This window comes from Poecilia reticulata, chromosome 3 (assembly GCF_904066995.2).
Source record: "Poecilia reticulata chromosome 3, P_reticulata-male-v2, whole genome shotgun sequence".
In the NCBI taxonomy this organism is placed as follows: Eukaryota; Metazoa; Chordata; class Actinopteri; order Cyprinodontiformes; family Poeciliidae; genus Poecilia; species Poecilia reticulata.
In genome coordinates this window covers 35983391-35994729 of record NC_088832.1, presented here as the reverse complement: position 1 = coordinate 35994729, position 11339 = coordinate 35983391, and the positions used below count along the sequence as shown (strand labels likewise).

The 11339-nt window shown below is 51.9% G+C and overlaps 1 protein-coding gene across 1 annotated transcript; it reads right to left on the bottom strand.

The window, feature by feature from the left end:
- Positions 1-6: 6 nt before the first annotated feature.
- katnb1 (katanin p80 (WD repeat containing) subunit B 1) lies at positions 7-10766 on the bottom strand. Its single transcript, XM_008402085.3, has 20 exons — positions 10527-10766; positions 9996-10100; positions 9780-9910; positions 9151-9268; positions 7641-7741; positions 7499-7540; positions 5147-5230; positions 4840-4955; positions 4416-4487; positions 4197-4347; positions 3862-4052; positions 3644-3789; positions 2936-2986; positions 2669-2733; positions 2408-2593; positions 2190-2339; positions 2048-2124; positions 1052-1126; positions 859-975; positions 7-792 (listed from the first exon to the last, which is right to left on the bottom strand). The coding sequence occupies exons 2-20, from the start codon at positions 10033-10035 to the stop codon at positions 651-653; spliced, it is 2055 nt and encodes a 684-aa protein (XP_008400307.1). The 5' UTR covers positions 10036-10100; positions 10527-10766; the 3' UTR covers positions 7-650.
- Positions 10767-11339: the final 573 nt, after the last annotated feature.

Sequence of the window (11339 nt, the reverse complement as noted above, 5' to 3'; positions counted from 1 at the left end):
GCAAACTCAGGAAAAACTTGTTTATTTATGGAAAACTAAACTGTCCAGGTCAGCCGTTCCTGGACACCTGGGCAGGTGAGACACCTGGACGCTGCAGCTGTTCGTCAGAATATTTTAAAAAACAAACTTTGAATTTCTACAAACAACCTGAAAGAATCAGATTCTCTCTGGGATTACAGTTTATGACGTAATAATCCAGATTAGTTCAGTTGCTGAACTTCCAGTGTTTTCCTTTCGCATCTCGATCGGCCAATCAGACGATCCGACCGGTTCCTGCCGTCCAATCACAGAGCAGCTTCGTGCATAATGAGCCAATCAGCTGGCAGCATGCTGTAATACGTCGGGTGCAGAGGTTCTGATCTGCTGTCGGGCCCAACTGATTTGGACCGGGCCAAACGGGTCAATAAGCAGAACCATGCTGCTGCTTCATGAACGGTTCTGATCCGGTTCAATTCAAAGGTGGTTCTGAAGTTCTGGAAATTAATTTGAAAAGGTTCAAACCGCAGAAATAAAACAAACTGAACAGACCCGGTTCTGGCGCTCCGACCCGGTTCTGGAGCTCCGACCCGGTTCTGGAGCTCCGGCCTGGTCCTGGAGCTTTATCCAACATTGAAACAGGAAAACAGTGTTCTGGTCGGGTCCAGAGCGGGTCACAGCGCCTCGTCCAGCGGCGCCATCAGCAGCTGCAGCTCCTTGAAGGCGCTGCCATGGCGACCGGCCTGGCCGGCCCGGTTCTTCACCACGTTGCTCAGGTTCTTCAGGTAGCGGCAGCACTCCCGGCACTTCTGGTGCCTGCAGACAGAGGTCAGAGGTCACAGGTGGGCCGCGGCCCTGCGCCGCCTCCTGCAGGTGACTCACCGCTCCTCCCTGGTGATGTCCACCCCCACCGCCGGCGACGCCCTGAGCGTATCGCAGATCAGAGTCCAGAAATGTTTCATGATGAGCTTCAGCGACGTGGAGCCGGTCTGCATGTAGCTGCAAACAGAACCAGGGTCAGGTTCTGGTCCTGACCCTGACCCACCAGCTGGTTCTGGTTCTGGTTGGGTCTCACCTCTCGTATTTGCTCTGCAGCAGCTTGTCGATCTGAGGGAGAACCGAGGTGCAGAGGTCCAGTTTCCACAAGGAGCTGAAACAGAACCACAAGCTGCTGGTTCCGACCCAAACGCTCCCAGGAAGGATGGAGCGCAAACACACTCCGTACAAGAGGTCAGGGGTCAGATTCAGGACTAAGATGTGATGTTTTGGTTAGGATCAGAAGAAATGAATGGAAAGTCCCACAAAGATAGAAGTGTGTGTGTGTCAGTATGTCTGTGTGTGTGTGTGTGTGTCTGTGTGTGTCTGTGTGTGTGTGTGTGTGTCAGTATGTCTGTGTGTGTGTGTGTGTGTGTGTGTGTGTCAGTATGTCTGTGTGTGTGTGTGTGTGTGTGTGTGTGTGTGTGTCTCTGTGTGTGTGTGTGTGTGTCAGTATGTCTGTGTGTGTGTGTGTGTCTGTGTGTGTGTCAGTATGTCTGTGTGTGTGTGTGTGTGTGTCTGTGTGTCTCTGTGTGTGTGTGTGTGTGTCAGTATGTCTGTGTGTGTGTGTGTGTCAGCATGTCTGTGTGTGTGTGTGTGTGTGTGTGTGTGTGTCAGTATGTCTGTGTGTGTGTGTGTGTGTCAGCATGTCAGTATGTGTGTGTGTGTGTGTGTGTCAGTATGTCTGTGTGTGTGTGTGTGTCAGCATGTCTGTGTGTGTGTGTGTGTGTCTGTGTGTCTCTGTGTGTGTGTGTGTGTGTCTGTATGTCTGTGTGTGTGTGTGTGTGTGTCAGCATGTCTGTGTGTGTGTGTGTGTGTGTGTGTGTGTGTCTGTGTGTGTGTCAGTATGTCTGTCTGTCTGTCTGTCTGTGTGTGTGTGTGTGTCTGTGTGTGTGTCAGTATGTCTGTCTGTCTGTCTGTGTGTGTGTGTCAGCATGTCAGTATGTCTGTGTGTGTGTGTGTGTGTCAGCATGTCAGTATGTGTGTGTGTGTGTGTGTCAGCATGTCAGTATGTGTGTGTGTGTGTGTGTCTCACGGCTGCAGGTTGACGATGTTCAGGACGTCCACTACGATGGACAGATCGTTCATGGACACGGCGGCGTCCAGAGCGCTCTGCGCAGACAAACGGTCCTTAGTGTCCTGACAGGAAGTAATCAGATTACTGGGCGGCGGCTCACCTTGACGTCGTCGCGGGTCCAGACGGTCCGGACCGTCTGCAGGTTGCGCTGGCGGCTGCTCAGCATCACACACATGGTGTCGTGACCTTTGTTGATCTGTGCCAGAGCGCCATCGTCGGTGAGAGCGCCGCCCCGGTGGCTGGCTGGGGACTGCAGCCAGACACGGTTAGCAGCGCCAACAGGAAGCTCTGATGGCTCAGAGGAAACGGGAAGCTCACCGGCAGGAAGTCGGCCACGTTGAGTCCCAGCGGCTCGTTGCGGCTGCTCGGGATCACCCGCGGCAACGGTGGCGGCCTGGCGGGCGGGGCAGGCTGGCTGCTGGGGGCGGGGCTACACGGCTTGGTGAGGGCGACCACTGTGGGTTCGACCCTCTGGACGGGGGTGGAGGCGGCGAGGGGCGGAGCCTGAGAGGGCAGTGAGGTCACACGTCTGTGGTCCAATCAGAGCAGGGCTGCAGAGATGATGCTGCATTCACTGACCTGCTGCTTGTCAGGAGACGGCAGCATCATGTCCTTCAGCTGCCGGCCGACGGCCACCACGCTCTCTGACAGGAACAGGAAACGGTTACAAACAAGCCCCGCTTTTATTGTGAAGGGCTATAACCACAGCTGGGTTCTTCCTGCTGAATCGGACCTAACCGGCCAGCAGAACCCACCTCCTGACCCCTGACCCGGGCAGGTGAGGCTCTGCCTGGGGAAGGAAGTAATCAGATTACTGAGCAGCAGCTGAGTTCCAGGAAGACTCACCGTCTTCAGGAGGAGCTGGAAACGGCTCCGACATCCTGGGAGGAGTTCGAGCTGAGAGACAAACACACCTGGGTGGTTAGCAACAGGTACGCCCGTTACCTAGCAACAGTTACGCGCGTTACCTAGCAACAGGTAGTGAGAAGAATTATTAATACTGTGTTTTTCGGACTATAAGCTGCTACGTTTTTCCTAAGCTTTGAACACGCGGCTTGTAGCCCGATGCGGCTTTTCTGTGGATCTTTCTTCCACCACCAGGGGGCTCTGGTGAGTCATTAGAAGTCAAAATTGGAAATCAAAGAAGAACGCGCTAATTTTCATTTAGAACAAGCACATGCTAGCAGCAGGCAAACTCATCCCCCCATCATGGAAACAGGAAGTAGTTCATATGATCCACCAGATCGGCAGCCGCTGCACTAAACTCGGCGAGAACGAATCCACGGTTCGGCGTTGGAGACGCAGCCCTCTGCTGCCCTCTGGTGGAAAACCGAGAGCAGCGCAGATACCGGCGGCTTTTATCTGCATGTTTCCAGTTTTTTTTTAAACTTTGTGGGTGCGGCGGCTCTGTAGACCAGAACAATATTCTAACTGATACTTTCATATTCTAAGGAACATGACAGCTTCACTAGGTGTGTGTGAGCAGAGTGAGGGGCGGAGCCTGCACAGGAAGGGGCGTGGCCTCGCCAGGGGTAATTGCTCTGCTCCACCTACAGATGGCGTGTTTGGGCTGGAAGATTTCTCTGAAGTCGTCGGCGTTGTGGATCTCTGCTGACGGCTGCTTGTCCTCCGCCTCGTCCTCGCTCTGGCTCCGCCTCTCTCCGTCGGGGCTCCGCCTATCGGTGTCCGAGCGCTTCATTCTGATGACATCACATCGGTTGTTAACCTCATGACATCAGAGGCCCAGATGGCCGGCGACCCCCACTGCCGACCTGTGGGAGCTGCAGGCGGTGGCGGGTCTGTCGTAGTTGCGCCGCAGCGCCGCCGCTCTGGGTTCCGCCGGATCGGTAAGTGGCCGGTCGTCCCGGACGATACCCTGGATCACGGCGCCACCGCTGCGCTTCACCCGCTTCAGGTCCACCACGAAGGACGAGACGCTGGACAGCTGGTGGGACACGCCGATCTGAGGGACGGACAGAGACGGCACCGTTAGAGACGCTGGCTGGGCAGGGGGCGGGGCCATGTTGAGAGGGGGCGGGACGCCGAGGAGGGGGCGGGTCATGTTGAGGAGGGGCGGGGCTACGTTGAGAGGGGCGGGGCTACTCACCAGCTGCTGGTTGCAGACGGCCAGGTCCGATACTTTTCCCCAGCCGACCGGAACCGTGTCGAAGCATCGGTCCGGTTCCCAGCCGAAAACCCGGAGGGAGTCCGAGGTGCCGCTGTAGAGGCAGGAGCCATCTGGGCTGAACAGCAGGCACCTGGAGGACGGGTCAGAGGTCATGGCGGCGTACTGGACGGGGTCAGAGGTCAGGCTGGAGGAGCTCACCTCACGGCAGACGTGTCTCCCTCCAGAGAGCCGACCATGGTGAACTTCTCCAGGTCCCACAGCTTGATGCTCCTGCAGGAGACAGGAGGACAGTGAGGCCGTCTGACCCGGTCCAGCGGAACCGGGCCGACCAGAACCAGTCTGGCTTTCTGTGCTGGACCAGCAGAGTCCAGCACAGGAAAAGATTTGTAGTTCTAACAAATAAAAATCTGAAAAGTGTGGTGTGAATCCAGCAGCAGGTCAGGGAGGTTCTGGTTCTGGTCCAAGCAGGTTACGTTCTACAGCAGCATTAATGTGCGTTAGGAGCACACCACACTTTTCAGATCATCAGTGGATCTGTTGAGTTTCTTCCTCTTCAACCTTTGACCTCTGGTCTCCATGGAGACAGCTCTGGTTCTGACAGAGGTTCTGGAGGGAACCGGACCTGTCGGCGCTGCCGGACGCCAGCAGGTACTCGTTGGGATGGAACTGGACCGCGCTGACGGCCGCCGAGTGCGACTTGAACTCGGTGATGGTTTTCCCCTGGAACAGGTCCCACAGCTGCAGAGACAGAACCAGAACCAGCTGAGCGGAACCGACCCGGTTCTGTCGGAAGTTACTGAAACAGCTACAGAAATCAGAACCAGGTCAGAGTTCTGCTGGATTCTGAGGGACTGGGTCAGCTCCTCAGACAGCAGCATGGTTCTGATGGGTTCTGAGTCGGTTCTGATGGGTTCTGGGTCGATGTTTACCTTCACGGTGCAGTCGTCGCTAGCCGAGGCCAACCACTTCCCGTCCGGACTGAAGGCCAAACTCCTCACAGCCTCTGTGTGACCCTGTAGAACCGAGCCCACATCAGACAGAACCGGCTTCTGGACACAGAACCACTAACCAGCAGAACCTCTGGCTGTTCTGATCCAGAGTCTACAGCAGAACCGAACCCGACCCAGCAGCCTTCCTGATCCACTGATTCCAGAACCCGTCCAGAACCCCCTGGTTCTGACTGAATGATGAGGTGTGCTTAGTCCAGGGGTGTCCAACCTGTGGCTCTGGGGCCAGAATCGGCTCTTTGGATCTTCCGCCGTGGCCCTAAATAATTTAAATTGTTTTTCATGACAGAAATATTAGAAATATTGTTTTAGATCTACTTATTTAGATGAAACCGTTTTTTATCCATCTTCTGCTTTACATTTATCTTAAACTGACGTAAATATTTATAAAATATATTTTAATGTAAAATGTTTGGACCTAAAGTTTGTTTTGTTGGCTCTAGTGGCCTTTATTTGAAAGTGGGTAATGAGAGAGGAGGACATGCGGTAAATGTCACCAGGCCGGGAATCGAACCTGCGACGTGGGTCGTGCTTTGCCCCATAAAGTGTTTAGTTGGTTTAAGGGCAGATATGGTTTACAGACACCTCCAGCTTAGACTTCAACCCAGAAAAGGAATTAGATCATTTAGCTTATTTCACCAGAAACTGTTGAGTTTTAGCTGCAGAGACCAGAAGAACCAGGAGTTCAGACTTTGGATCAGAACGAGTTTCTCTTCTTCCCTTTGGTTAGTTAGTTTGTGTTTCCTTTTAATTCATGTAAAGCGCTTTGAATGGCCTTGTTGCTGAAAATGTGCTTTATAAATAAAATTACCTTATAAACGTGTCTCATAATCCTTTTATTCAGTCAGTATAATAAAGCTGAGCCAATAAACTTGTAAAACACAATCAGGGAGTCGCAGGCGGATATTTGCCTCAGGGTAGCTACTGGTGAGTCTGAAACGAACCGCGCTGCTCTGGTTGCACAGCTCCATGTGGACCGCAGGAATAACCGTTGGCAGCCATTTGCACGTTGAGGAGCGATGAGAATCTTTGTGGACAGAATTATAAGGGGCGTTTCCATCTCAGCTCGCTGCCCAGCGTGTGGCGCTGTCTGTTCATGTCTGTGTCCCGGAGCGTTAGCGGCTAACGAACCAGCGCTAAGCTCATCGTGCAGGTTCAGGTGAGGAGCTTAGCGCTGGCATCACGCTGGTTTTAGTGTTTTTGCGGTTAAACGGTGCATCAAACCGCATCAGACGCTCCGTCTGCTCAGTCAGAGTTGATGTGTGGAGATCTGAGAAACTCGGCCCATAAACTGCAGCAACCAGAACAGTTTCTGTGATTCTCATTAAAACTCAACAGGCATTAAATGTTACAGCTGCTAAAGCCACATTAGCTGCATTTAATTAAATCTACCGTCTGCTGCTCAGTGCAGCAGGTTTAACTCATCCTGCAGGGCCGGTCCAAGGCTGATGGGGCCTGGGGCAGAACCTGACTGAGGGGCCCCATCAGCGCCTCTAACAGCTCCTGTGTTGGATTTAATCTGGGAGGAGGAGGAGATTAACTGGCCAACATAAAACCACCAGTTATAATCCAGTTTATTAAATTGTATTTGTGAACAAACGGCTCAAACTCAAAGATTAAACTCACAGCATCAGATTGTTGCTATGGTAACAAAACAATCTATGAATATTGTTCTTTGAACTTTTACAAAGTAAACTTGTCAGCTCCTTAAAATCTTACATTTAAATGTTTACCAACTTAAATCTTTTAATTTATGCTGAAATCATTAAATCAAATTTATCAGCATTGATAAAAAAATGCTACATTCTGTTAAAATATTAGCATTTATGGCCCCTGAAGCCCTGGGGGCCCCATGGAGCCGCTGGCTTGATGTGGATTAAAGAAGTGCAAATATTTAAAATTCATTTTAATCTATTTTCTGATTCTTAAGACCAGCTGTGGGTTTAAATATCGTTTCACTGACGATGTTTTCCCGTAACGTATAATTACGCAGTAATATTTTTACATTTCCTGCCAACTTTACACCTTTTAATACAAAACCACGGCGGCGCGCCGGGCCGGCAGGCTTACTGGGGGAAACTCTGATAATGATGCGTTTCTTTTTTATAAATTCAGAATGTTATAAAAAAAGTTATGGAAAGACAATGAAGCAAAATGTTCCATGATGCTTCACTGTGTGAAAGACTAATTCAGAGCCAGAACCAGGTTTCTACTGCAGGTGGTTCTGGACCAGGTCTCTGTAGAGACCTACTGATCTAGATCTGAAGATCTGACCTTGTAGCGAAACACGTATCCTTTCCTCCGGACGTCCCAGAGCTGGAAAACACATCAACACTTATTACACACAGAAACACACACACACACACACACACACACACACACACACACACACACACACACACACACACACACACACCTTGATGTTGGTGTCCACGGAGCTGGAGGCCAGGAAGTTTCCAAACGGATGGAACCCCAGACTGGTGACGTTCGCTTTGTGTCCCATCAGAGTCCGCAGGACTGAGGACAGGAAGTAGCAGGACTGAGGACAGGAAGTAGCAGGACTGAGGACAGGAAGTAGCAGGACTGAGGACAGGAAGTAGCAGGTCGGAGGACAGGAAGTAGCAGGTCGGAGGACAGGAAGTAGCAGGATGGAGGACAGGAAGTAGCAGGACTGAGGACAGGAAGTAGCAGGTCGGAGGGCAGGAAGTAGCAGGTCGGAGGACAGGAAGTAGCAGGATGGAGGACAGGAAGTAGCAGGACTGAGGACAGGAAGTAGCAGGACTGAGGACAGGAAGTAGCAGGTCGGAGGACAGGAAGTAGCAGGTCGGAGGACAGGAAGTAGCAGGTCGGAGGACAGGAAGTAGCAGGTCGGAGGACAGGAAGTAGCAGGTCGGAGGACAGGAAGTAGCAGGTCGGAGGACAGGAAGTAGCAGGTCGGAGGACAGGAAGTAGCAGGTCGGAGGACAGGAAGTAGCAGGAGTGAGGACAGGAAGTAGCAGGTCGGAGGACAGGAAGTAGCAGGTCGGAGGACAGGAAGTAGCAGGTCGGAGGACAGGAAGTAGCAGGTCGGAGGACAGGAAGTAGCAGGTCGGAGGACAGGAAGTAGCAGGAGTGAGGACAGGAAGTAGCAGGTCGGAGGACAGGAAGTAGCAGGTCGGAGGACAGGAAGTAGCAGGTCGGAGGACAGGAAGTAGCAGGTCGGAGGACAGGAAGTAGCAGGTCGGAGGACAGGAAGTAGCAGGTCGGAGGACAGGAAGTAGCAGGAGTGAGGACAGGAAGTAGCAGGTCGGAGGACAGGAAGTAGCAGGTCGGAGGACAGGAAGTAGCAGGTCGGAGGACAGGAAGTAGCAGGTCGGAGGACAGGAAGTAGCAGGTCGGAGGACAGGAAGTAGCAGGTCGGAGGACAGGAAGTAGCAGGTCGGAGGACAGGAAGTAGCAGGTCGGAGGACAGGAAGTAGCAGGTCGGAGGACAGGAAGTAGCAGGAGTGAGGACAGGAAGTAGCAGGTCGGAGGACAGGAAGTAGCAGGTCGGAGGACAGGAAGTAGCAGGTCGGAGGACAGGAAGTAGCAGGACTGAGGACAGGAAGTAGCAGGTCGGAGGACAGGAAGTAGCAGGTCGGAGGACAGGAAGTAGCAGGTCGGAGGACAGGAAGTAGCAGGTCGGAGGACAGGAAGTAGCAGGACTGAGGACAGGAAGTAGCAGGACTGAGGACAGGAAGTAGCAGGACTGAGGACAGGAAGTAGCAGGTCGGAGGACAGGAAGTAGCAGGATGGAGGACAGGAAGTAGCAGGTCGGAGGACAGGAAGTAGCAGGATGGAGGACAGGAAGTAGCAGGACTGAGGACAGGAAGTAGCAGGACTGAGGACAGGAAGTAGCAGGACTGAGGACAGGAAGTAGCAGGTCGGAGGACAGGAAGTAGCCTTACTCTTGGCGGCCTCCAGGTCCCAGACTCGAATGGATCCAGACTGGGAACCAGCTGCAACCTGCTCCTCTGACGCGCTGAACTGGACACACTCCACCAGGTTCTTATGACCCGTCAAGCTCTGAGAGAGAAACGGGTCAAAACAGAGAACGGGTCAGAGTTAGCAGCATGAAACGGGTCAAAACAGAGAACGGGTCAGAGTTAGCAGCATGAAACGGGTCAAAACAGAGAACGGGTCAGAGTTAGCAGCATGAAACGGGTCAAAACAGAGAACGGGTCAGAGTTAGCAGCATGAAACGGGTCAAAACAGAGAACGGGTCAGAGTTAGCAGCATGAAACGGGTCAAAACAGAGAACGGGTCAGAGTTAGCAGCATGAAACGGGTCAAAACAGAGAACGGGTCAGAGTTAGCAGCATGAAACGGGTCAAAACAGAGAACGGGTCAGAGTTAGCAGCTCGGAGCCAAGATGGTTCTCTCAGGGAGCCGTTTGTAAAGTTAACAGCAGATCCTGGTCCGGACCTCCCAGTTCAGAACAGTAATCATGTTCTGATATCTGGACTCGGACGGCCCTCAGCCTGTTGGTGAGTGGACCGGACCTGCTGGGTTCTGGTACCGGTGGTGCCGAGTCTCACCATGACGCAGTTGGCCTTGCTGACGGCCCAGATGTTGACCCGGCAGTCCTCGCCCCCCGTGGCCAGCAGGCGGCCCGAGTTCTTCCCCAGAGACAGGCAGGACACGGTTCTGGAGTGGGCCTCGAACTCCTCTGAGGACAAACAGGATGACACGCTTCAGAACCAGAACCCATCCTGACCGGGCCGCATCACAACTCTCCTCCGGGTTCTACTCACGCAGGCGCCATGAGATCTTGGTGCTGCTGGCAGCAGCCATACTGGGACAAACTGGGCTGGTTCTGGACTTAAATCATGTGGACCTCTCCATGGAGCCTCTTCCTCCTGCAGGTAGAACAGAACCGGATCAGAACAGAATAAGGTTGGAACAGAACCAGAGAATCAGGTCAGAGACAGAACCAGGGTATATGTCTGGGTTGAGTTTGGATACTTGAACCGGATCCAGAACTTATTCACAGATAAGAGATGTTCATGTTTCGGGTCCAGATCGTATTAACACTCTAGGACTGGTTCTGATTCTTCCAGTGAGCCCATTTCTGCTCAGGCAGCTGGTTCGGTCCTGCTCTGAACCAGAACTGTACTGCAGGAACCGGGTCAGGAAGGTTCTGACCCAGTTTGCCCCCACTCTGTCTGGACCCGGTTCTCCGGAACCTATCATAACCGAACGGTTCTGTTGGACCGTGATTGGTCGGTTTACTCCAGGTGCGCCAGTGGCCGGCTCCTCTAACGGAAACCAGCAGGTAAACCTACCTGATGGTAGCCACCTGGTTAGCAACTGCTAGCTAGCAGGTCGAACCGGAGCAAACTGGACCGGTTCTGACGAGTCCTCCTTCCCGGTTCGGGTCTGCGGGACGAAGCGGCACCGCTGTACGGGTTAAACCGGCTCCAGGAGGTTCCGAGTCCACACTTCTGCCTGTTGACAGGCTGTTTGATCTCTGCTGCAGCTTAGCAACCGAGTTTACACGTCACTTCCGCTCAAGTAAAAAAAAAGCATTTTCCCGTCCAACTTTATTAACAATGAATTCAGCGAACAAACGTTGAAAATCTAATTATTTAATCAATTCAACTTAATTAAAATACTAATAATCGAAAATATCAAATATAGAAATAAAAACTAAATAAAATATGGCAGATTCTTATTAATTCTGCTCTACTTACTGATTGTTTTTTAAGTCTTAATTTTTTAACAATGAGAAATCACAAACAGTAGAACACACAAAAACACAAGTTTTATTAATCAAACTAATTCGATTAAAAGTAGTTTCGTCAAAAGCACAAAAATGAATGAAAGAACACAACTATTATTAGAAATAAAATAATTTTGATGATGATCATTGTTATGGATCATATGGAAATTTGAGAATTGAGTGGAAAGTTGGAGAAGAAGTGTGAGGTCAGAGGTCAACCTGGGCCTCCTCCGTTCCAGGCCGTCTCGTCTTCCCCCCTTATTAAACCATTTAATCCCACCTTCAACAATTATTGCTGCTAGCATAATACATATACAGCTCTATGCTACGTGTCCATAGCCGATCTATGTTTTTGCATCCACCTGAATAATGTGTA

Excerpts from the sequence above, each read along its gene's own strand:
- katnb1 (XM_008402085.3), bottom strand. The coding sequence starts at position 10,035 with ATGGCTGCTGCCAGCAGCACCAAGATCTCATGGCGCCTGC. Across the intron at positions 7,742-9,150 it reads GGACCTGGAGGCCGCCAAGA|TCCTGCGGACTCTGATGGGA; the intron begins GTAAGGCTACTT and ends TCCTGTCCTCAG. Across the intron at positions 2,734-2,935 it reads TCCAGCTCCTCCTGAAGACG|AGAGCGTGGTGGCCGTCGGC; the intron begins GTGAGTCTTCCT and ends TGTTCCTGTCAG.